The sequence below is a fragment of the Podarcis muralis genome, chromosome 13 (genome assembly GCF_964188315.1).
Source record: "Podarcis muralis chromosome 13, rPodMur119.hap1.1, whole genome shotgun sequence".
NCBI lineage: Eukaryota > Metazoa > Chordata > Lepidosauria > Squamata > Lacertidae > Podarcis > Podarcis muralis.
The window spans coordinates 53,550,442-53,572,126 of record NC_135667.1 but is presented as its reverse complement, the minus strand read 5'-3'; the positions used below and the strand labels follow the sequence as shown (position 1 = coordinate 53,572,126).

General features: G+C 43.9%; 1 protein-coding gene across 14 annotated transcripts in view; it reads right to left on the bottom strand.

Moving 5' to 3' along the window:
• FHOD3 (formin homology 2 domain containing 3) overlaps window positions 1–21,685 on the bottom strand; it is a 348,541-nt gene that overhangs the window by 80,809 nt on the left and 246,047 nt on the right. For 6 of the 14 annotated variants that reach the window (XM_077917617.1, XM_077917611.1, XM_077917612.1 and 3 more), the window contains exons 8-13: window positions 14,889–14,983; window positions 12,398–12,541; window positions 11,387–11,619; window positions 8,766–8,867; window positions 5,814–6,173; window positions 4,137–4,214 (exon numbers count right to left, since the gene is read on the bottom strand). In XM_077917617.1, coding sequence (XP_077773743.1) covers window positions 4,137–4,214; window positions 5,814–6,173; window positions 8,766–8,867; window positions 11,387–11,619; window positions 12,398–12,541; window positions 14,889–14,983 — 1,012 coding nt within the window. The remainder of the gene's footprint in view (window positions 1–4,136; window positions 4,215–5,813; window positions 6,174–8,765; window positions 8,868–11,386; window positions 11,620–12,397; window positions 12,542–14,888; window positions 14,984–21,685) is intronic. The other 8 variants (XM_077917620.1, XM_077917622.1, XM_077917621.1 and 5 more) reach the window with 5 other exon arrangements.

Here is a 21,685-nt window from a genome sequence, read left to right as displayed (position 1 = left end):
TTAAGGCACGATGGCCTTTCTTCAAGGCTCCCTCACAGATTAGCACTGACAACTGCAATGTGCTCTACGTGGGGCTACCTTTGAAGGTGACCTGGAAACTACAACTAATCCAGAATGCGGCAGCTAGACTGGTGACTGGGAGCAGCTGCCAAGACCATATAACACCGGTCCTGAAAGACCTACATTGGCTCCCAGTACGTTTCTGAGCACAATTCAAAGAGCTGGTGCTGACCTTCAAAACGCTAAACAGCCTTGGCCCAGTATACCCAAAGGAGCGTCTCCACCCCCATCGTTCAGCCCAGACACTGAGGTCCAGCTCTGAGGGTCTTCTGACGGTTCCCTCACTGCGAGAAGTGAAGGTTCTGCAGAGGACATTCTCGGCAGTGGCGCCCGCCCTGTGGAATGTCCTCCCTTCGGATGTCAAGGAAATAAACAACTATCTGACTTTTAGAAGACATCTGAAAGCAGACCTGTGCTGTAAGCTGCCCAGAGTGGCAGGAGAAACCCAGCCAGATGGGCGGGGTATAAATAATAAAAAGATGATGATGATAATGATGATGATTACCTTCTTCCTGTACCAGTATAGCATCTCCTCTGCCCTTTCCCTCATTCCTCCTCCACCTACAAACACATCCCCTCCCACATCCCTACGGCAACCATGCTGTGTTGTTACATCACATCACCAAGGAAGCCATTTTGTGACTGGTGCCTGCAGCAGTTTCTCAAGATTCAAAATGTGCTCTTGGGTTAGAGGATAAAGGAGCCCCCTGTTTTTAATGTAGAAGGAAACAAAAAGTGACATGCAGAGTTCTCTAATGCACAATCGCAGAGAAATAAGGAGCAAAACAGAAGAAAGCTTCTTCCTGGGAGCCCGCATGTTCACACAGTCTGGTTCCAGGTAAGCCATAGGGGACTTATCATCATGGTCGGACCAGGCAATGTTGTGTTGCATGAGAAAACTGAAACTCAATCCAAAGCGCGCTTGCACATGCGTGCGCGCGCACACACACAAACACAACCAGCACCATTACTATAAAGCCTACTTATGTATAGCCTTCCCCCCCCCCCCCACAAGTGGGTAAGATCGTGTACAAGTATCTGCAGAACAGCACTAGCACCTATTTTCCTGTTCCACGTATATTATATCAATTCAGACCTTATGGTGAAAATTGGGTAAGAAATCTTATAAATAAATGGATACATGGACTGGGCTCTCTCAAGAACTCACAAAAGCTACAGATGTTCCTAAAATCTGTACATACTTTGTCACGTGCAATTTTATGCCATCTTTTGAAGGTCAGGGTGAGAGGCCCAGAAATAAATTGGGGAGCACACACGTAACAAGACGTATAACAGACAGAATGTCAGCAGAATGTCAGCTTTCCACATAATTGCCCTTCCCTATAAGAGACATGCCCTGCCACACAGCTGTTGAAAGGCACAAAACCCCGGTGCTGACACACTGTCAACAATAAACCAAACCACACAAAGTTAGAGCAAAACAAACACCAACAAAACATTTGGGAAACATTTATAAATTAAAAACTATTTAAATTGAAGATCTGGAACTATATAGCAGTCACAGGAAAAAGGTGATGGTGAGACGTGAGTGTTACAAAGATACAAAATTAGGAAAACAAATATTCCCACCGTCTTCCATGCTTTGATTGCTACATTCCTATCCCAGTAATTTACAAAACCACACTAAAACCAGTTTGCCAACACTGATAAAAGAAAATAGCAATGAAAATACTCTGAGCACATCGGCAATGTCCCCACCACCAGGACCGTAACTCCAAGGCTTCAACCAATCTTAATCTGGCCTGATTATTGCATGTTTACTTAGATCCATAAGTCTCACACATTCAATTCAAATTACTCCCAGGCAGGGATGGGGGTGAAATTCGATTCATTTCACATGTAATGGCAAATGTATCTAATTCACACTTTCCAAAACAATACTCAAACCAAAACACAGCCATAACTTAAAATTTTGCAGCACATTTTAATTAATTAATTAATAATAATAATAATAATAACAATAGTAATAATAATAATAATAGTAATAATAATAATAAAAAAACACAAAAATGCATACACTGCAGCAAGGTGTGTATAGAAATGAATATACAGTAAAAAATAACACACAAACATCTGGTGTATGGGGGGGGGGAGAAATTGCTTTATAAAAATGTGTCTATTGGGGAAAACTGCAAACAAAAATGTGTATCTGAATGATGATGAATCTTCATGAGGACTTAAAAACAAATATCCTAAACTGATGTGGAAATGTGGAGAACTGAACTTAAGGGCATAAAACAAAAAACAAAAGCTGAGAGAAATCAGAATTGTCAGATTCACTGAACTCTACCCCAAGGTGCACTGAGGAACTATATCAGGTGCCAGCAAACTTTTTCAGCAGGGGGCCGGTCCACTGTCCCTCAGACTTTGGGGGGGGGGGCTGGACTATATTTTTTTGGGGGAAAGGAATGAATTTTAAATAAAAGGACACATTCTACTCATGTAAAAACCGGGCTACCCGCAGGCCGGATTTAGAAGGCGATTGGGCCGTATCCAGCCCCTGGGCCTTAGTTTGCCTACCCATGAACTATACAGTGGTAACTCGGGTTATATGCGCTTCAGGTTACATACGCTTCAGGTTACAGACTCCACTAACCCAGAAATAGTGCTTCAGGTTAAGAACTTTGCTTCAGGATGAGAACAGAAATCGTGCTCCGGCGGCAGCAGGAGGCCCCATTAGCTAAAGTGGTGCTTCAGGTTAAGAACAGTTTCAGGTTAAGAACAGACCTCCGGAACGAATTAAGTACTTAACCTGAGGTACCACTGTACTAACACCACAATATCATGCATGCATTCTGCCAAAGTGGGATAAAAATACTATCAGATTACATATTTTAAAGGCATACCTCAAATCACAATCAAATGATCTCTAAGCAACTTACATGCTAACAATCCTGTACATGCTTACTTGGAAGTAAGTCCTCTTTGGGAAGTTTTTGCATTGTCCATTTGCCTTTTTGAGAGGTGGGTCCTTTAACATCCAGCCACACAGGTGATAATAGTGGTATTTTCAGGGGGGGGGGGAATAACTTTTAGGGTTTATCTGATTTCAGATGAACTCACCACACAGAAGATATATCCTGCTTGATAGGAAGGGCAGAGGGCGATGAGGGGCAATAGTAGATCTTTGAACTACAGATATGCCAGTGATTAGAAAAATGAGACTGGTTTTAGGAAAGAAAAATGTGCACTTAAGGGTAGGAGAAAACGGCAATTCTTGGGATCTCAGGGATTCCCTATCGCCTGGTGTCCAGAGAACTCACTTGTCACCTATGGGCTAAAACAGGCTGGGTCATCTCACAGAAATCACTTAGAGCAGCCTTTCTCAACCTGTGGGTCCCCAGATGTTGTTGAACTACAACTCCCATCACCTCTAGCTAGCAAGGCCAGAGCTCAGGGATGATGGGAGTTGTAGTCCAACAACATCTGGGGACCCACAAGTTGAGAACCGCTGACTTAGAGGTTTGCTGGCACATTTTGCTTTGCGTCTTCTATCCCATGAGGCCTAGCAACTTGTCTCTTTTAAAGAAAAGAAAGCTCACTGTACAACGCCCCTTCTGGCTATGGGCCTGTTACATCAGTACCTTGCTATTGGTGTCCATGAATTCAATGCTTCAGATATTGGGGGAATAAAGCATGGTGTTAACCATGGGGTCTTATCTGATATTATTTTTTATTGGACCAGCAAGGCTTTCATGACTACAGTGGTACCTCGGGTTAAGTACTTAATTCGTTCCGGAGGTCCGTTCTTAAGCTAAAACCGTTCTTATCCTGAGGCGTGCTTTCGCTAATGGGGCCTCCCACTGCGCACGCGCCTCTGGCGCATGATTTCCATTCGCATCCTGGGGCGAAGTTTGTAACCAGGAGCAGCTACTTCCGGGTTAGCGGAGTTCGTAACCTGAAGCGTTTGTAACCAGAGGTACCACTGGATATGACAGTATTCTGGTATAAGGAATCAAAATGCTGAAGGTCAGGAAAGGAAAGGAAAGGAAGACATTAAATCCAGTAGCATCCCACAACAAGGAAAGAATATTGTATGAAGAAGAATCACCCACCTAAGAGAAGACAAAGAGTGGAAATTAAAAGGATCGAAGGAGTCAGAAAATTTGTTCACAGGCAGGTTTTCAGAAGGACTGCAGAAGAAAGGAGAAACAATTACAAGAGATGTGTTTGACAGGGGGAAAAAGAATACACGCTGAGCAGCTATGAAATATGTATGGAAGAAGTACAGTTTGCTCACTTATACTCGGTTGTACCTTGGTTAACATTGCTGTGGCATACAGAAAAAAGGAGAACAGAATTCTAATACAATACATGGTTCAGATATCAAGCTTATGGTCCGGAGGAGCTTAAGCAGGAATGATGACAAAATAAGGAATAAACCATGAACAATTGCTCTCTAGACTCCCAATTGTCACCTCCACTATTTTGGGAGAAACAGGTGGAAAAGAATCTCAGCATGTGAGGAACTGCTTATCTAGACAGAGCCAAAGAGCTCTTGGTAAGGGAAGGCTGAGAAAGGGAAGCTTGCGTTGAACCTACACATATAAATATAACATGACCTCAAATCAACTGATCTCCAATCCTTCCTTTTGTGCCACTACCCCTGACGTAGATTATATTGTGTGCCTATGGGAGAGAATTGAACTTTTATTTTAGTTTTTGGATAGTGCCAAAATTTTGAGGTTTATAGTTATTATTATTATGAATAATGAATAATTACAAGTGTACAGCGGTTTGAATCCCCGCGATGGGGTGAGCTCCCATTGCTCGGTCCCTGCTCCTACCAACCTAGCAGTTCGAAAGAACGAAGTGCAAGTAGATAAATAGGTACCACTCCGGTGGGAAGGTAAACAGCATTTCCGTGCGCTGCTTTGGTTCACCAGAAGCAGCTTAGTCATGCTGGCCACATGACCCAGAAGCTGTACGCCGGCTCCCTCAACCAGTAAAGCGAGATGAGTGCCGCAACCCCAGAGTCGTCTGTGACTGGACCTAATGGTCAGGCGTCCCTTTACCTTTATGTATCTATATCATAATACTGAAGCATGTGTTGAGCGGAATGTGTGTTGGGTCCAATGCAAACATATGCACTCTGAACAGGGGTAGGTATGCTATAGGGGCACACTTGGCTGGTTTGATTCCAATCCCCCACTGCGCACAGGATCTGAAATGTCTACTTGGGACAAAGTTTGGAGGTAAAATGGGGAAAATAATGACAGGAGAAGTCCAAGTAAGAAACCACCCAAAATGATGTCCTGGCATGATAACCATTCATATAGAACACTGATGTCCGACAGGTTGACTGCGATCAACAGGTAGACCCTTGAGTGATCGTGGTCGATCACGGTCGATCGCATGACCCTTAGCGATCGCGGGAATAAAAGCAATGTATAATGAATGTTACCTTCCTCTGCTCCCGCCCATGCTCTGTCCCAACATTGCGTCTAAAGGGCGTTTTTTAATAGTTTACTTCCGACCTTAGTTGGCTTTATTGTTTTATGCGCTTGATAGAGCCGTAGTTAATTCCTGGCTCCCCCCCCCCCCAAAAAAAAAAGAAAAGCTGAACAACTTTTGCCTCTCTCCCCTCCCCTGCTCATCCTCCCTCCAATAACAATGGGTAGATCACTGCCAGTTTTTTTTATTAGTTGGACGTGCCGGATATAGAATATTTCTTGAACATAACATTCCAATTATCTCACAGACTATTTTATGAAACTCTTGAGAAGTGCTACCTGTGTTCCCTAATCCCTTCTGTTTCCTTCTCTTTAACAGCTGCTGGAGGTGCTTCAAGATCATAGGAGAACAGATGAAAGGGGCTGTGTGGGACGTAAGGTAATTTATCGACAGTTGGGGATGCCTTTGGCATGACGGATGATGAATTCTGGGAAGAGTTGATGGATACAGATGAGGGTGGTGAATGGAGAGAACAATGGTGTGAAGCAAATGGATCAGGCACAGGGCATGATGATGATGAGCTCCTGGGTGAATTCTCTGCCCTAAAGCCCACGGGAAGCCTCTCATCCTGAGATAATACACCGGAAGTCCCAGAACTCTGTGAACCATGTCCAACCTCCTGTCCTTCTGGAAGCCTTCTGGGAAAGGAAAGGAGGACAGGTAGAACAGGAGAGGAGAGAAAATGGCATTAATGGAAGCATTGGAATAGATGGGTTAATGGTGAAAACACAAAAGAGAAGTTTAGCTGCCTTGTATGCTTATAAACTTCCCCGAGAGGGCAAGGAAGGTGGAGAGGTCTCTTGGGATCTCTTCCCAAGGTGTCTTCAGATTTCTCTGAAAAGCAGCTGAGAATAGCTTACGATTGCCAAATGGTACTCTGCAATACCGTTGCAAGGAATTTCTAGGGCACCTCAATCTCTTCTCTGCAGAATGAAGGTCAGATGAAGAGCGAGAATTTCGGGATGAGGGAGCTTGCTATACGCCTCTCAGAACAGGTATCCAAAAGCTCCAGATGTTTCATGGGGGCGTGCTGAAATGATGCCTCCAATATCATGCTGTAACAATTTTACCCGTTCAGAAGATAATTTACTATAGTAGGATTGAAGACTAAGGAATAGTAAAAGGTAACTTTTTGTTCAGCCAATCAGGAAACAATGTTTGGTTGAATTTAAGGCATCCATTTTAAATGTTACCAAATAGCAGAGTGAAATATTTGATCACTTGACAAATTTATTTGACATATTTATGGGTGTGTGTGTGGGAGGGGGTGTAATATGCCAGTAGGAAACTCTTGGACATTTAAAGGGAAATGTTAGGGGGGTGAGGAACCACACAATAAAGCATTCCATGTGAATTTTATACTATAAATATTTTTATTCTATATTAAAAGATGGAATTAATGCTGTGTTAGATGAATCACAGTAATAGTCAAGGAAAACAGAAAGAAAGAAAGAAAGAAAGAAAGAAAGAAAGAAAGAAAGAAAGAAAGAAAGAAAGAAAAGATGAATGTACCAAATAAAAGCTTTAAAGGGGTGTATATAATTGAAAACAGACCCTGTATCATCTCCAGTTTCAATTAAAATACTTTGTTTCCCTAAACAATTTAATATAAATTATCCATATATTGAACTAGTGTGTGGGGCTATAGTGTTTTATCTAGGCAGCCAGGGCTCCTTCGGATGACAAGATCTTTTTGCACCAGGTCAGTGAGGACCAATTGCTTTTTAAAATTCTCCCATATTGCAGAACTCCCTGTGCACCTTTTGGACCGTATCTGTAGGTTTCCCCCTTTGTGTCAAATAAGTGGGGTCAAATAAGTGTTGTTTACTTGTTATAATACATGGAAGATGGATCTCCCTCGGGAGGTTCTGGACTCTCCTTCCTTGGAGGTTTCTAAGCAGAGGTGGGGTGGCCATCTGTCATGGATGCTTTAGCTGAGATTCCTGCATTGCAGGGGGTTGGACTAGAAAGATGACCCTTTGAGTCCCTTCCAGCTCCAGGATTCTATGTTTTTCTGCTTCAACAATATTTCATTCTGTTCCTATCATTTTATGTAAATGTATTTTGTATGAGCAGTTGGGGGAGTGGTGCAGGAAAAACAACTTACTCCTTAACTTAAAGAAAACAAAAGAGATAATTGTGGACTTTAGGAAATGTAAATTGAATATTCAGCCACTTATTATTGAGGGGAAGTGTGTGGAACAGGTCTCTGTGTTTCGATTTCTGGGAATGGAGTTGAGAGATGACCTAACCTGGGGAGAAAACAGCAAAGACCTGATGAAGAGAGCACAGCAGAGGTTATATTTTCTGAGAATCTTCCGGAAAACCCATCTCTCAAAGGACCTGTTGATGGCATTTTACCATTGTACTGTGGAGAGTGTATTAACTTATGGTCTGTTTGTGTGGTTTGGGAGCTGCACGGTCAGGGGAAAAACAATGCTGTCCAGGGTTGTGAAGACTGCGGAGAGAATAATTGGGTGCACTCTTCCCACCTTGGATCAAATCTATGCTTCCAGGTGCCATAAGAAAGCTGCAGAGATAGCGCAGGATTGTGCGCACCCCGGAAATTATCTCTTTCAGCTTCTGCCTTCTGGATGAAGGTACAGGGTTATAAAGACTAGGACTAGCTGCCTGAGGAACAGTTTCTACCCAAATGCGATTTTGGTTTTAAACACATTGTAAGGAGTCTGTATGGGAGTATATTGTATTTAAAAATGGGGTATCAGAGTTTTTAGGGGGCTAACCAGGTTGGGATAGCAGGGATAGCAGGCTTGTTGGGTTTTGAATGTCTTATGCAGATTTTTCAATTTCATTGTTCTGTATGGGGCAATGCCAATAAAGATTATCGTATCGTATAAATGATAAAAAATATAAAAATATAAATAAAGCACGTTCAATTTACAAACAAAACATTTAAATAGCTACCTTTCTACCAGTATGGGAGTAGCCAAGATTTTTGTTAGGGGGAGAGACTTTTGTTTTTTTGGGGGCAGAACCTCAGATTTGTATTGATTTGTACTTATTGAGGGGGCAGCTACGCCCATGGGGGGGCACAGGAAGGATGCTAAACATAAATATTTAAGAAGAGATAATATTATGCTTCTGGGTTCAATCATACATTTAACAAGGACAGAGCAAAAATTCTGAAGGGCTGTTATCGGCTATTAAAGTTAGTGAGATGTTTAGTTCAGGCACTCTTTAAGGTGTTAGGAAGGGCACCACCCTAGTACCTGGTTTGGACCTGCCTAGAGGACTCTTCCTCCCCCTCCTCCTCTGAATTGGGTTCTGTGACTGGTTGCTCCTCTTCCTCCTCCTCCTCATCTTCCTCCTCTCTAGGACCAAAGCAATGGAAAGAGGCATGCAGATGGACAGAAACACATAATACAGAAGAGAAAAATGAGATGAGCAGATACCTTCAGCAGAACCATATAAAACTAGGAGTGAGAGAAGGAAAGGAAAAGGAGAGAAATAATGAAAGCACCAATGCATTGACTTACTGCACGGAAATATTTGTTCGATATTGCTGGATGCAGTCCTGATTCCACTGAAGTAAACAGGGGCTACACCTGCCTCTGTGTTGCTAGCTCTATTATTATATATTACATATTATATATAATATTTATGAGAGCTGATTATTAGGCACTTTCTGTTTTACTTAGTTCCCTATTTCTCAATATTTTAATATCAGATCTGTTTCTCCTTTGCGCTGCGCTTGGAAAAACAGTCTTCTTCAACTCCTTGCAGGTGAACAAACATAAAGTGGAAAATGTTCCATCAAAAAGGAAGGTTTTATAAGTCATAAGTAGGTATCATTTTTATTTCCTTCCAAATTCGCCTGCTTCTGCCGTCAATTTATTACTGAAATTCCACTTGCCCAGTCTAAATGCTGCAGCCCATAGTTTTATTGCCTAAGCTTGAAAAAACAGGCAATTTGACCACATGCTGATCAAAAGCTTTGAACACAATCTGCCCTCTCCCTTGGGCATGAAGCCTGTGTACATACGTCTCTGCACGCATGGAGGAAATCCCTCACAGCCTCTCTGTGAATTCTCAACTACTTATTGGAAGCATGGAATGGAGTAGAAGGCTTCAAGATAGAAGCATGTGAGGTGCTGGAGGACGTTTTCTCCAGCTGCCTTGAAAATATTTGATTGAGAGGCAAGCGCTTGAAGAAATAGGTAAATGGATGGCATTACAAAGGTAGTAGACTCAGTGAACTGAGGGGTAGCAGGACAGAAGAGAGGAGAAGGCTAAACGGCCTCGGTCCAGTATACCTGAAGGAGTATCTCCACCCCCATTGTTCTGCCCAGACACTGAGGTCCAGCGCCGAGGGCCTTCTGGCGGTTCCCTCATTGCGAGAAGCAAAGCTACAGGGAACCAGGCAGAGGGCCTTCTCGGTAGTGGCGCCCGCCCTGTGGAACGCCCTTCCAGCAGATGTCAAAGCGATAAACAACTACCTGACATTCAGAAGACATCTTAAGGCAGCCCTGTTCAGGGAAGTTTTTAACGTGTGATATTTTACTGTATTTGTGGTTTTTATGGAAGCCGCCCAGAGTGGCTGGGGAGGCCCAGCCAGATGGGCGGGGTATAAATAATAAATTATTATTATTATTATTATTATTCCTGTATCGGCCGTCATTAAGACACAATATCTGAATTCGCCTTCAGAAAGTATAGCTTCCATCTCACTGAAATGAACAATCAAAACTAATAGCAGCTGCAGGGCCCATACACCTCCGGGTATAGGGCAGTATATAAATTCAGTAAGTAATACAAACAATAAATTTTTTTCACTGGTACTGTAGTGGGGGAGGAAAAGGTTAAAGCCCCCTCTCCTTGGCCACAACAAAAATCACCCCCTCTGCTAATAATTGTGAACAACAAAAGCAGCAAGTGTCACATCCAGTTTGGTCTGTAATGATATTACACCAGGCAGAGATGTTATGCTGTCACATTCATTTTAAAGAGAAGCATCTTTACTCCTCCGATTATACTTGGAAACCTGAAAAAAAGACTCTGTTGTAACTACAAGTCCTCTGAAAAGAAAAGAAAAATTAGATGAATATACTATGTGGATTCAAAAACTCATGCTTGGCAGCTCGGGAGATGCGCAAGACTTTGCAGTTTCTCACACTCTCATTGGCAAAGTTTGTGTATCCACAGCATGAAGAATCACTGCTGAGAGGAGTTTTGAGAGACGAAACGCCATGGTGCATCTGTGTCAGCACAAGTGACACCTTCATTTGCCCCAGCTGCAACAAAACATGTCTCTCCCATATTGGTCTCCACAGCCACAGCAGGCACTGTAACTCTCGAACACGATGACTTCACCCGCAAAAGCACATTCCTCCAGTGTCTCCTGAGAGAGACAGGTGCCAGCAGCAGCAGCAGCAGCAACAACATTGGCAAACAACAACAACAACATTGGCAAAGACAGAGATAGTTTGATACATATAGAAGCAACAATCCTGATACGGCCACAAAGCATAAATGAAGAGATAATGAAGAAAACTATCTAGTGTGTGCCGGAAAATAGCTGTTTCCCCTTAAAACCTAAGCGGGTGTCGCGAGACAAAACTCCTAAAATGAATTGACAGCTTTGTTAATAATATGAAAGCTGTTTCTATGTAACGCCATTTTCCATCTGCCAAGGAAGGCGACAGCCCTGGAAAACAGCTGCAAAGCTGGGGGAGGGGGGCAGAGGGGACCTTTTCTTCCCAGGTGCAATCAGACACCTGAAAAGCATCATTTGAATGTGCACTACAGGCTCCCACATCCCATCTTTACGGGACAAGAACGAAACGGAAAGGTACAAAGCAGGGAGAAGCAAGGAGCATTTCCCTGCACTCACTTCTCGCTGAGGCTTTCGACGCCCTGCCCGTGGCTCCCCCCAAGGCTTGCTTGAGGAGAGGGGCTGGGAGGGGCAGATAACGTCTTCTTCTCGCTCTGGACAGAATGCCTCCGGCTCCTCCTTCGTTCCAGCCCCCTTCGTTCATTGCAGCCAAAGCTGGACCTTCTTCGATCTTTGCGGCCGCTGGGAGGGGGCTCACCATTGTTATCGCCATCCTCGTGCCTCAGGGTCATCTGAAAGAATGAAGAATTAAAAGGAATGCCGCGGGTGGCACAATGGCAAATGCCGTCCCCAGCCCGATACTAATTCACATGTGCCTCAATTTCTGGGTCGTGTGGAGCTATCTGGCCTCGCAAAGCACTTCCGTGCAATCTGTTCACTTATGTACAGTTCAGAAGATGTGCCTTTTGCTCCCATCCCTGCTGGAAATATCAGAGACCACAGAAAAAAAGAGACGGATGCTGGAATACTCACAGGTACAGTGAGGGGGGGGGGAAGTATTTGATCCCCTGCTAAATTTGCCCGTTTGCCCCCTGGTGAAGAAATGACCAGTCCATAATTTTAATGGTAGGTTTATTGTAGCTGTGAGAGACAGAATGACAACAGGAAAACCACCCCCAGAAACCGAGAAGACAAAAGTCAGAGATTGATGTGGAGAATAATCGCAGGTGCAGCACTCTTGAGCTGAGCCTTTGTTGAATGCTGGATGCTTTTACATGGGATGTGAAATTATCAGCATTAAAATAGTTTAAATGCCGACGAGCACATTCAAAGGGACCATAAACATATTCATTTTTTCTTCTGTTTTTTAACCATGAATTATTATTATATGAGGTGTGTTTTACTATTAAATACCCTGCACCGTCACTGTGTAGCATAACCAGATGTTTGACTTTTCAAATAAATATAACTAGACTAATATTACCCTGGTCACACACACCCTCCCCCGCCCAGCTCAACTTTGAAGTACACCGAGTTGCAAGATGCAGAGAGCAGGGCATGTTCTGTTACCTCATAAATGTTGAACTGCTCTATTAAGTCCAAGTCTGCTCCTTTCTTATTCAAGTGTCGCTGGGAGATGCCTTCTATCCCCAGTTCTTCCAGACAGTCAACAACGTCATAGAAGGAATCCTGGTCCGGCAAGCCAGACAGCGTCTGAAAGGCAAAAGGCAAAGCATTTCAGGCTTCTTGCTCCAAAACAAATTACACTTATGTTGACCATGCTGATCAGAAAGAAAGAAAGAAAGAAAGAAAGAAAGAAAGAAAGAAAGAAAGAAAGAAAGAAAGAAAGAAAGAAAGAAAGATTCAATATTCAATACTTGGTGACAGAAACATTAACAAATTGTCCCAGGCAACAAGGACATGATCCAGGCAAAGGTGCACGTTCTTGAATACCACTGATTTCTGGCAGAGAACTGTAAGAATATACAATTCTCCAACTGAAAATCAAAAGGGCTTTAAACTCTTTAACTTTGACTGCATTATTCTTCAAATAACCATAATTTTTGACTAGGCTTCAGTCCTACACATAACTAGATTTTCTTATGAGTGGGCATGGATAGGTTAGGCTCCAAGACTACTATTCTGAACACACATTGTAAGAGTAAGTTTCACTTAAACTTGATGGAACTTCCTTTCCTTATGTAGCCTTAGGACTGCAGAAGTCTCTGCCTTCTGAAAGAGCTGAGAATGACAGGATATAAGGTACAGGAAAGTGGGGGGAGGCAAAGAGGTTATTTTATAAATATAAAAACTTCTATGGCTTTGGGGAAAATATTATTGGATTCACCGTTGAATGAGGTTTAGCCAAAGGGGGGGAGGGGCTGCCAGGCATCTTCTGTATTCAAGTTGCTAGGCAGATTTTGCGTGTGTCACATGACACTTTTAGAAAGTAGAATTACAAGGCCCCTTTATTTCCCCCACGAGGATGCTTGGTACATTGTACAAAGAGTCCCTACGACCTCTAGGTGGATCTCAGATGACACCATATATGGTGGTGTGGAGGAGGGCCAGAGAGTGTTGCCTCAAGTCACAAAAAGCAGGGAAAGTCCTGGGCTTGAGCAGTCAGCCTTGGGTTCCTGGTAGCAATTCCACAGAGGAAGCTTATTGTGGTGTGTGCCGCATTTCATCAAAACTGCAACTGGCACAGTCCAATTGAGCTGGGATGGGGAAGGAGCTGGGACTCCTGTGTCAACACTGGAGCCAGATGTGTTCAGAAGGAGAAAAGGTATCCCACCTGTTTCAGTCTCTCCCCCCTCCCCCCATTCCTCCTTGCTACCCTTCTCCTTGTCTATTCTCCATGGTTTGCCATCTGGGCCCACAGGCACTGAGGGGATCATGACATCAGCCTACATGAGGTACTCAGTATCAGGAAGGTGCCACAACCCTCGGAGATGAGGACATGGATTAAGAGTAGGAGAGGAAATTGTCTTCAGGATCAGCCCTAAGTGTACATAGTACACCAGAAGTACTTGGACAAAATGAACCTACTATGATCAGGACCTCCTTGGCCTGAGGCGGCTGGGTTGCCGTCTTCTGACTTGGAAGATTCTGTCTCCTATGCTCTAGCAGAACCAGTTTTCCTAACTCAGTTGAAGCTGACTGCTAAAGAAGGCAGGGCTTCTCTCACAGAAAGCAAAGTAAACTACTGAGATAGAGCTATGGCTCTCATTTAAAGCTCAATCTGAAGGTGACTGCCACTGAAAGAACATCTGGATTTATGGTGCGTCCAGCCTGGGGCCTGCAGGGAGCTGTCCAGGGTACCTACCTCTGTAACCTAGCTGCTGAGGCCATTGCTCGAAACAGAACAGAAGTAAACATTCAGCACAACACTTAATGGTACTTTCAGCTGGCCCAGCGTGTCCTGGTTCTTCGCATAATACCACGTGTCTAACCAACTCTCTCCTGGTCACCCATGCTAAAAGGCAGCTAAAGTATATCTGAAGCTGTGTCAGGCACAGTACATGAAACTATCTCAAATGAAGTCACAGTACATGGTGTGAGGTAACAAGCATCCTTCTATGAAGTCACTGACTCCACCAAGAAATTTTAAGGCACAAAGTACATGGCACTCCTGGCACCATAACATCAAATAAACCCATAGCCTACAGACAAGTTTCAGCAACACTCACCTGCTATGCAAAGCCCTGAGGTATCAGTACATTTTTCATCCTAAATGTACCCTATCTTTCCCAGGGAATAGTGGAAGGTAATGTTTTTTATTTTATTTTTAATTAAAAATACATTCTCTTATTTGATATCATTCAACAATTAACAGTTGTTAGCTAAGCTTTTTCTCACAAGCATATACATACATATTTACATTTGTGGCTTTTTTGCAGTGGGACAACTATTTATTATTATTTTTTAAGCCTTTTAAATTGTCTTTTAATTGGAATGTTAAAGGGAGATTTTAAAAGAGTGTTTTCAAACGCCAGGGCCAGCTGCCATAGGAAGTTTTGCGCTATACGTTTGAATACATAAATCCAAATTTAAAACAAACCTTGTTCACTAAAGTCATTGCATAAACGAGAAGTTCTGTGTCAACCCCATCCTTTTCTTCCAGGATCTCCATAACATTGGACCATAGCTTGACACCTAAAAGGGGAACAAAAACTTATTAGGCAAGAAGATCAAAGTGTACCACACAACTGGGGTCCCACGATGCAGAGTTAGATGCCAAATAAAAGGTTCAGTACAGATGTGAATACCGTATTTTTCGCTCTATAGGACGCACCGGACCACAAGACGCACCTAGTTTTAGAGGGGGAGAACAAGGAAAAAAATTATCCCCCTCTCTGCGCAGCACTCCTTCAGCGAAGCGGCAGGAGAAACGGAGCCCCTTCCATTTCTCCTCCTGCTCCGCTGAAGGGCCGCTGTGCAGCTCTCCCTGTGCAGCGCCTCTCCAGCAAAGCGAAGCCAGGAGAGCAAGAGGGATTGGGCGGCTATCCCTGAAGTCAGGAGAGCAAGAGGGGTGCGCACTGACCCCTCTCACTCTTCAGGCTTCAGCGAAAGCAACGCGAAGCCTCCGGAGTGCAGCGGGAGCTCCCACTGCGCTCCAGAGGCTTCGTGTTGCTTTCGCTGAAGCCATGGAGCCTGCATTCACTCCATAAGTCGCACGTACATTTCCCCTTAATTTTTGGAGGGGGAAATGTTTGTCTTATAGAGCGAAAAATACGGTAATACCATAGTACAAATAATGCATGGACATTTGACACAGTTCGACGCTATGCATTTGGTATGTGGAAACAAATCCTACTGAGCATGGCTGATGTTAGCGGGTCAACATAGCAGGTGGCAAGAGTTCCACCACTGAAAGCCCCCTGGCCTCTGCTTCTCCTTCTCCCCATTGCTCCTTGCTCACTCACTCACCTGCCTTCTCCTTGAGGTGCAAAGTGGACAAGTGAGAATTGACAAGGGTGAACTGACAAGTCTACTTCTCCCTTCCGTCAACTGCAGTGGTGATTGGACCCAATCCATACTGCCACAGAGAGGAAGAGGCAGGTAATGGGGAGCAGTGGGGAGCAGAGAGGGTGGTCTGGAGGAGAAAATTCCCCTGGGGGGAACAGGGCCCACCAAGCATGTCCACTATTACCTAAAATCAGCCCTGCTACCAACTTCTCAAGAGGATTGAGCTGGACTATATTATGCCTGCAATGGGCAGGTTCAACACTTAGGCAGGAAGAACCAGCTGCACAAATATAAGATGGGGGGCACCTGACTTGCTAGTAGTACAGTGGTACCTTGGTTCCCAAACGGCTTAGTTGTCAAACAAATTGGCTCCCGAATGCGGCAAACCTGGAAGTAAGTGCTCTGGTTTGTGAATGTTTTTCGGAAGCCGAACGTCCGATGTGGCTTCCACTTGAGTGCAAGAAGCTCCTGAAGCCAATCGGAAGCCGTGTCTTGGTTTTTGAATGGTTCCAGGAACTGAACGGACTCCTGGAATGGATTAAGTTCAAGAACCAAGGTACCAATGTACAGGCAAAAACGATCTAGGGGACTTAGTAGACCACAAGCTTAACAAGAGTCAACACTGTGATGCAATAGCAAAAAAAGCTTCTGAGTAGGCATGGTTAGGTTTGCAGGCATAGATGGCTTTGTGATGAACTTCATTAGCCTTTGTCTTTAAGGTGTCACAATGTTCTTTGTAGTTTTTGCAAATAGGGCTACCCCTCTCAAAACACATTAACTTTGAAAGGGAACATGCAAGGAAGGTAAATAAGGATTAGTAAATAAGTTAATTGCTGAGATATAGAAAGCTGTTCTGTGCTATATAAAAAAGTTCCATAATACACATATTTCCACATTGGCAGATGATGAAACAGATCTAAGCCAAAAATGCAATGCTACTCTAAGCTGCATCAACAGAAGTCTAGTGTCCAGATCAAGGGAAGTAATAAAGGTAAAGGGACCCCTGACCATTAGGTCCAGTCGTGACCAACTCTGGGGTTGTGGCACTCATCTTGCTTTATTGGCCAAGGGAGCCGGCGTACAGCTTCTGGGTCATGTGGCCAGCATGACTAAGCCGCTTCTGGCGAACCAGAGCAGTGCACGGAAACGCCGTTTACCTTCCCGCCAGAGTGGTACCTATTGATCTACTTGCACTTTGATGTGCTTTCGAACTGCTAGGTTGGCAGGAGCAGGGACAAAGCAACGGGAGCTCACCCCGTCGCGGGGATTCGAACCGCCGACCTTCTGATCGGCAAGCCCTAGGCTCTGTGGTTTAATCCACAGCGCCAATGCAATGCTACTCTAAGCTGCATCAACAGAAGTCTGGTGTCCAGATCTGGTGTCCAGATCAAGGGAAGTAATAGTCCCACTCTATTCTGCCTTCATCAGACCACACCTGGATTCCTGTGTCCACTTCTGGGCACCAGAGTTTAAGAGGGTTATTGACAACCTGGAACTTGTGCAGAGGAGGGCAACCAAGATGATCAAGGGTCTGGAAACCAGGCCTTATGAGGAACAATTAAGAGATGGAGAGGAGGTATTATAGCCATTTTCAAATATCTAAAGGGCTGTCACATGGAGGCTGTATTTTGTCTCCCTGCTTATTTAATTTATATGCAGAATACATCATGCGAAAGGCTGGGCTGGATGAATCCCAAACCGGAATTAAGATTGCCGGAAGAAATATCAACAACCTCAGATATGCAGATGACACAACCTTGATGGCAGAAAGTGAGGAGGAATTAAAGAACCTTTTAATGAGGGTGAAAGAGGAGAGCGCAAAATATGGTCTGAAGCTCAACATCAAGAAAACGAAGATCATGGCCACTGGTCCCATCACCTCCTGGCAAATAGAAGGGGAAGAAATGGAGGCAGTGAGAGATTTTACTTTTTTGGGCTCCATGATCACTGCAGATGGTGACAGCAGCCACGAAATTAAAAGACGCCTGCTTCTTGGGAGAAGGGCAATGACAGGCCTAGATAGCATCTTGAGAAGTAGAGACGTCACCTTGCCAACAAAGGTCCATATAGTTAAAGCCATGATTTTCCCAGTAGTGATGTATGGAAGTGAGAGCTGGACCATAAAGAAGGCTGATCGCCGAAGAATTGATGCTTTTGAATTATGGTGCTGGAGAAGACTCTTGAGAGTCCCATGGACTGCAAGAAGATCAAACGCATCCATTCTTAAGGAAATCAGCCCTGAGTGCTCACTGGAAGGACAGATCGTGAAGCTGAGGCTCCAGTACTTTGGCCACCTCATGAGAAGAGAAGACTCCCTGGAGAAGACCCTGATGCTGGGAAAGATGGAGGGCACAAGGAGAAGGGGGCGACAGAGGACGAGACGGTTGGATAGTGTTTTCGAGGTTACCAGCATGAGTTTGACCAAACTGCGGGAGGTAGTGGAGGACAGGAGTGCTTGGCGTGCTCTGGTCCATGGGGTCACGAAGAGTCGGACACGACTAAACGACTAAACAACAACAACAACAAAGTCACATGGAGGAAGCTTGTTTTCTTCTGCTCTGGAGGGTAGGACTTGAACCCATGGCTTCAAGTTACAAGAAAGGAGATTCTGACTAAACATCAGGAAGAACTTTCTGACAGTAAGAGTCGTTTGACAGTGGAATGGAAATGGTAGACTCTTATTCCTTGGAGGTTTGTAAGCACAGGTTTGATGGGCAATCTGTCATATAAGATCTAGTTGAGAATCCTGCATTGCAGGGGGTTGGGCTATCAGTGTTCCCCAACCTTGGGCCTCCAGCTGTTTTTGGACTACAACTCCTTGACCACTGGTCTTGCTAGCGAGGGATGATGGGAGTTGTAGTCCAAAAACAGCTGGAGGCCCAAGGTTGGGGAACACTGGACTAGATGTCTTAGAATGATTCTAAATAAAAAATTCCTTCCAGTAGCACCTTAGAGACCAACTAAGTTTGTTGTTGGTATGAGCTTTCGTGTGCATGTACACTTCTTCAGATACACTGAAACAGAAGTCACCAGACCCTTATATATAGAGAGAGGGTGGGGAGGGGTATTACTCAGAAGGGTGGTGGGAATGGGTGATTGGCTGATAGGTGTGGTAAACCTGTTGACGACTGTTAACGACTGCAATTAGTCTTACAGGAAAAAGCAAGGGATGAGATGGCCAAAAATAGCTTTATCATGTATAATGAGATAAGAATCCAATCTATTCAGACCAGGTTTCTCCATGGTTTTAAGTTTGGTAATAAGTTGTCATTCAGCAACTTCTCTTTCCAGTCTATTTCTGAAATTCTTTTGTAATAAGACAGCTACTTTGAGATCTTGTATAGAATGTCCTGGGAGACTGAAGTGTTCTCCTACTGGTTTCTCTGTCTTGTGATTCCTGATGTCAGATTTATGTCCATTTATCCTTTGGCGTAGGGTTTGGCCAATATAGAGAGCTGAAGGGCACTGTTGGCATGTGATACCATACACAATGTTAGAAGATGAGCAATTAAATAGTCCTGAGATGCTATGTTTGATGTTGTTGGGGCCAGTAATGGTGGTGTTCGGGTGTATGTGGCAGCAAAGTTGGCATCTGGGTTTATCGCAGGCTCTGGTACCAGTGTCCATGTTAAGTCTTGTTGCTGGGTGAGGAGTTGTTTAAGATTGGGTGGCTGTCTGTAAGCAATGAAAGGTCTTCCTCCCAGAGCTTGGGAAAGAGAACTGTCATTATCTAGGAGAGGTTGTAGATCTCTGAGGATGCACTGAACTGTTTTAACTTGGTTATTACTAATGTTATTTTCCTTTTTGGGTCTGTCTTGCAGCAAGTTCTCTCTGGGTATCAGTCTGGCTCTGTTGATCTGTTGTTTAACTTCATCAGGCGGATATTTTAGTTCTACAGTGGTGCCTCGCAAGACGAAATTAATTCGTTCCGCGAGCTTTGTCATCTTGCGATTTTTTTCGTCTTGCGAAGCACGGTGTCGGGAAAGTTTTGGAAAAGCTTCAAAAATCACCAAAGTCTTCAAAAACCTCAAAAAAGGCTACCACACCGCGTTCTATGAGTTGCTCCTCGAAGTCAAGTCGCAACTGTATTAACGGTGTTAAGAAAAAGGAAACAAACTTGCAAGACGTTTCCGTCTTGCAAAGCAAGCCCATAGGGAAAATCGTCTTGCGAAGCAGCTCAAAAAACAAAAAACCCTTTCGTCTAGCGAGTTTTTTGTCTTGCGAGGCATTCGTCTTGCGAGGTACCACTGTAAAAAGATTAGTCCTATCATTCTAAGACAGCATGACATCACAGTAGCAAGTACCATTCCCTATGACATCACGTGGAGCATTTCTCTGCATCTACTGCAACAAGTCAATGATGGTAGGTGGGAAAACACACAACTGGATGGCACTGCATTGCGTTTCTAGGCACCGTAATCTGAATGGGAAAAGTCACTAGGGGATGCTGCTTCCAGCAGCGCCATGTGGCAGTTCTGACATGTAAACCAGCTCTCATTCGTCAGATCCCTCTGATTGTGAAGAGGTTTCTTTGCCCTTGAGACTGACCCAGAAACTCCAGCGCGTGCAGAATGCCGCGGCGAGACTCATTACGGGGTTCTCGCTGGTGCTATACCAGCTGCACTGGCTCCCGGTGGAGTACAGGATCAGGTTTAAGGTGCTGGTTTTAACCTTCAAAGCCCTATACGGCCTAGGACCCTAGTACCTACGGGACCGCCTCTCCTGGTATGTCCCACAGAGGAACTTACGGTCTTCAAACAAAAGCATCCTGAAGGTCCCAGGCCACAGAGCCTCAACCAGAGCCAGGGCTTTTTCGGCTGTGGCCCCGATCTGGTGGAACGCTCTGTCACAAGAGACTAGGGCCCTGCAGGACTTGACATCTTTCCGCAGGGCCTGCAAGACAGAGCTGTTCCACCAGGCCTTTGGCCAGGGCACAGCCTGACTCCCTCCTTTGGCAATCCTCACAGAAATTCTAGCCCAATGGTTGCCATTAATTTGATTTGAACTGATTTTATAATGAAATGATTTTAGAATGTTTTATCATTTTACTGTTGTTAGCCGCTCTGAGCCTGGCTTTGGCTGGGGAGGACAGGATATAAATAATTTTTTAAATTATTATTATTATTATTATTATTATTATTATTATTATTATTATTATCATCATCATCATCATCACTATTTTTGGGCACACCCATTTGGCTTTGTGCAAATGTTACTGTCCTTTAATATTTAATACGAGAAATACTGTGCAATCAAACACTTTTCTATTATTTTCAGCTCAACTTTCCATATATTCTGTGCGCTGGGTGTACATGTTGAGTACGTAAGTTCACAGAAGATATACGATAGGTGGATATGATACTGCACTGCAGAAATGACTGCCTGTGGTTTCTAATGAAGAGAGGGAAACTGGAAACAAGAAGGATAGACATATGATTCTAACCTATACTTATGCCATTTGGGGGTAACCGTAAGCCAGTAACATGACAAATTAATTACTTTAATCCATGCCGTATGACAGAAATATGCTTTAGTTAACAGACAGACTACTTGTCTTCTCAGAATGTGCTTCCTCCCATCTAAAGCATTCTAGAATATTCTGCCTGTGGCCTACAAAAGCACACTTCCATATGCGTCTCTGCGTGGCAATCATAAAGGAGTGTCATATAATATTTTCCTGTGTGTTTGCCAGGGGTACATACAGAAGCAAGCCAAAATACAATGCAAAGGAACCTGCATAAAAATAACATTTGAATAAAATCTATTTTTATCAGGGCCTTCACAGGTGTGAATAAATATGATTCAAGTATGTAAATCCACCCATATATATAAAAGTATTAAATTCTTTTTGCTCTTAATTGTAGATCTTGTATGGTGTTTTTGCACACC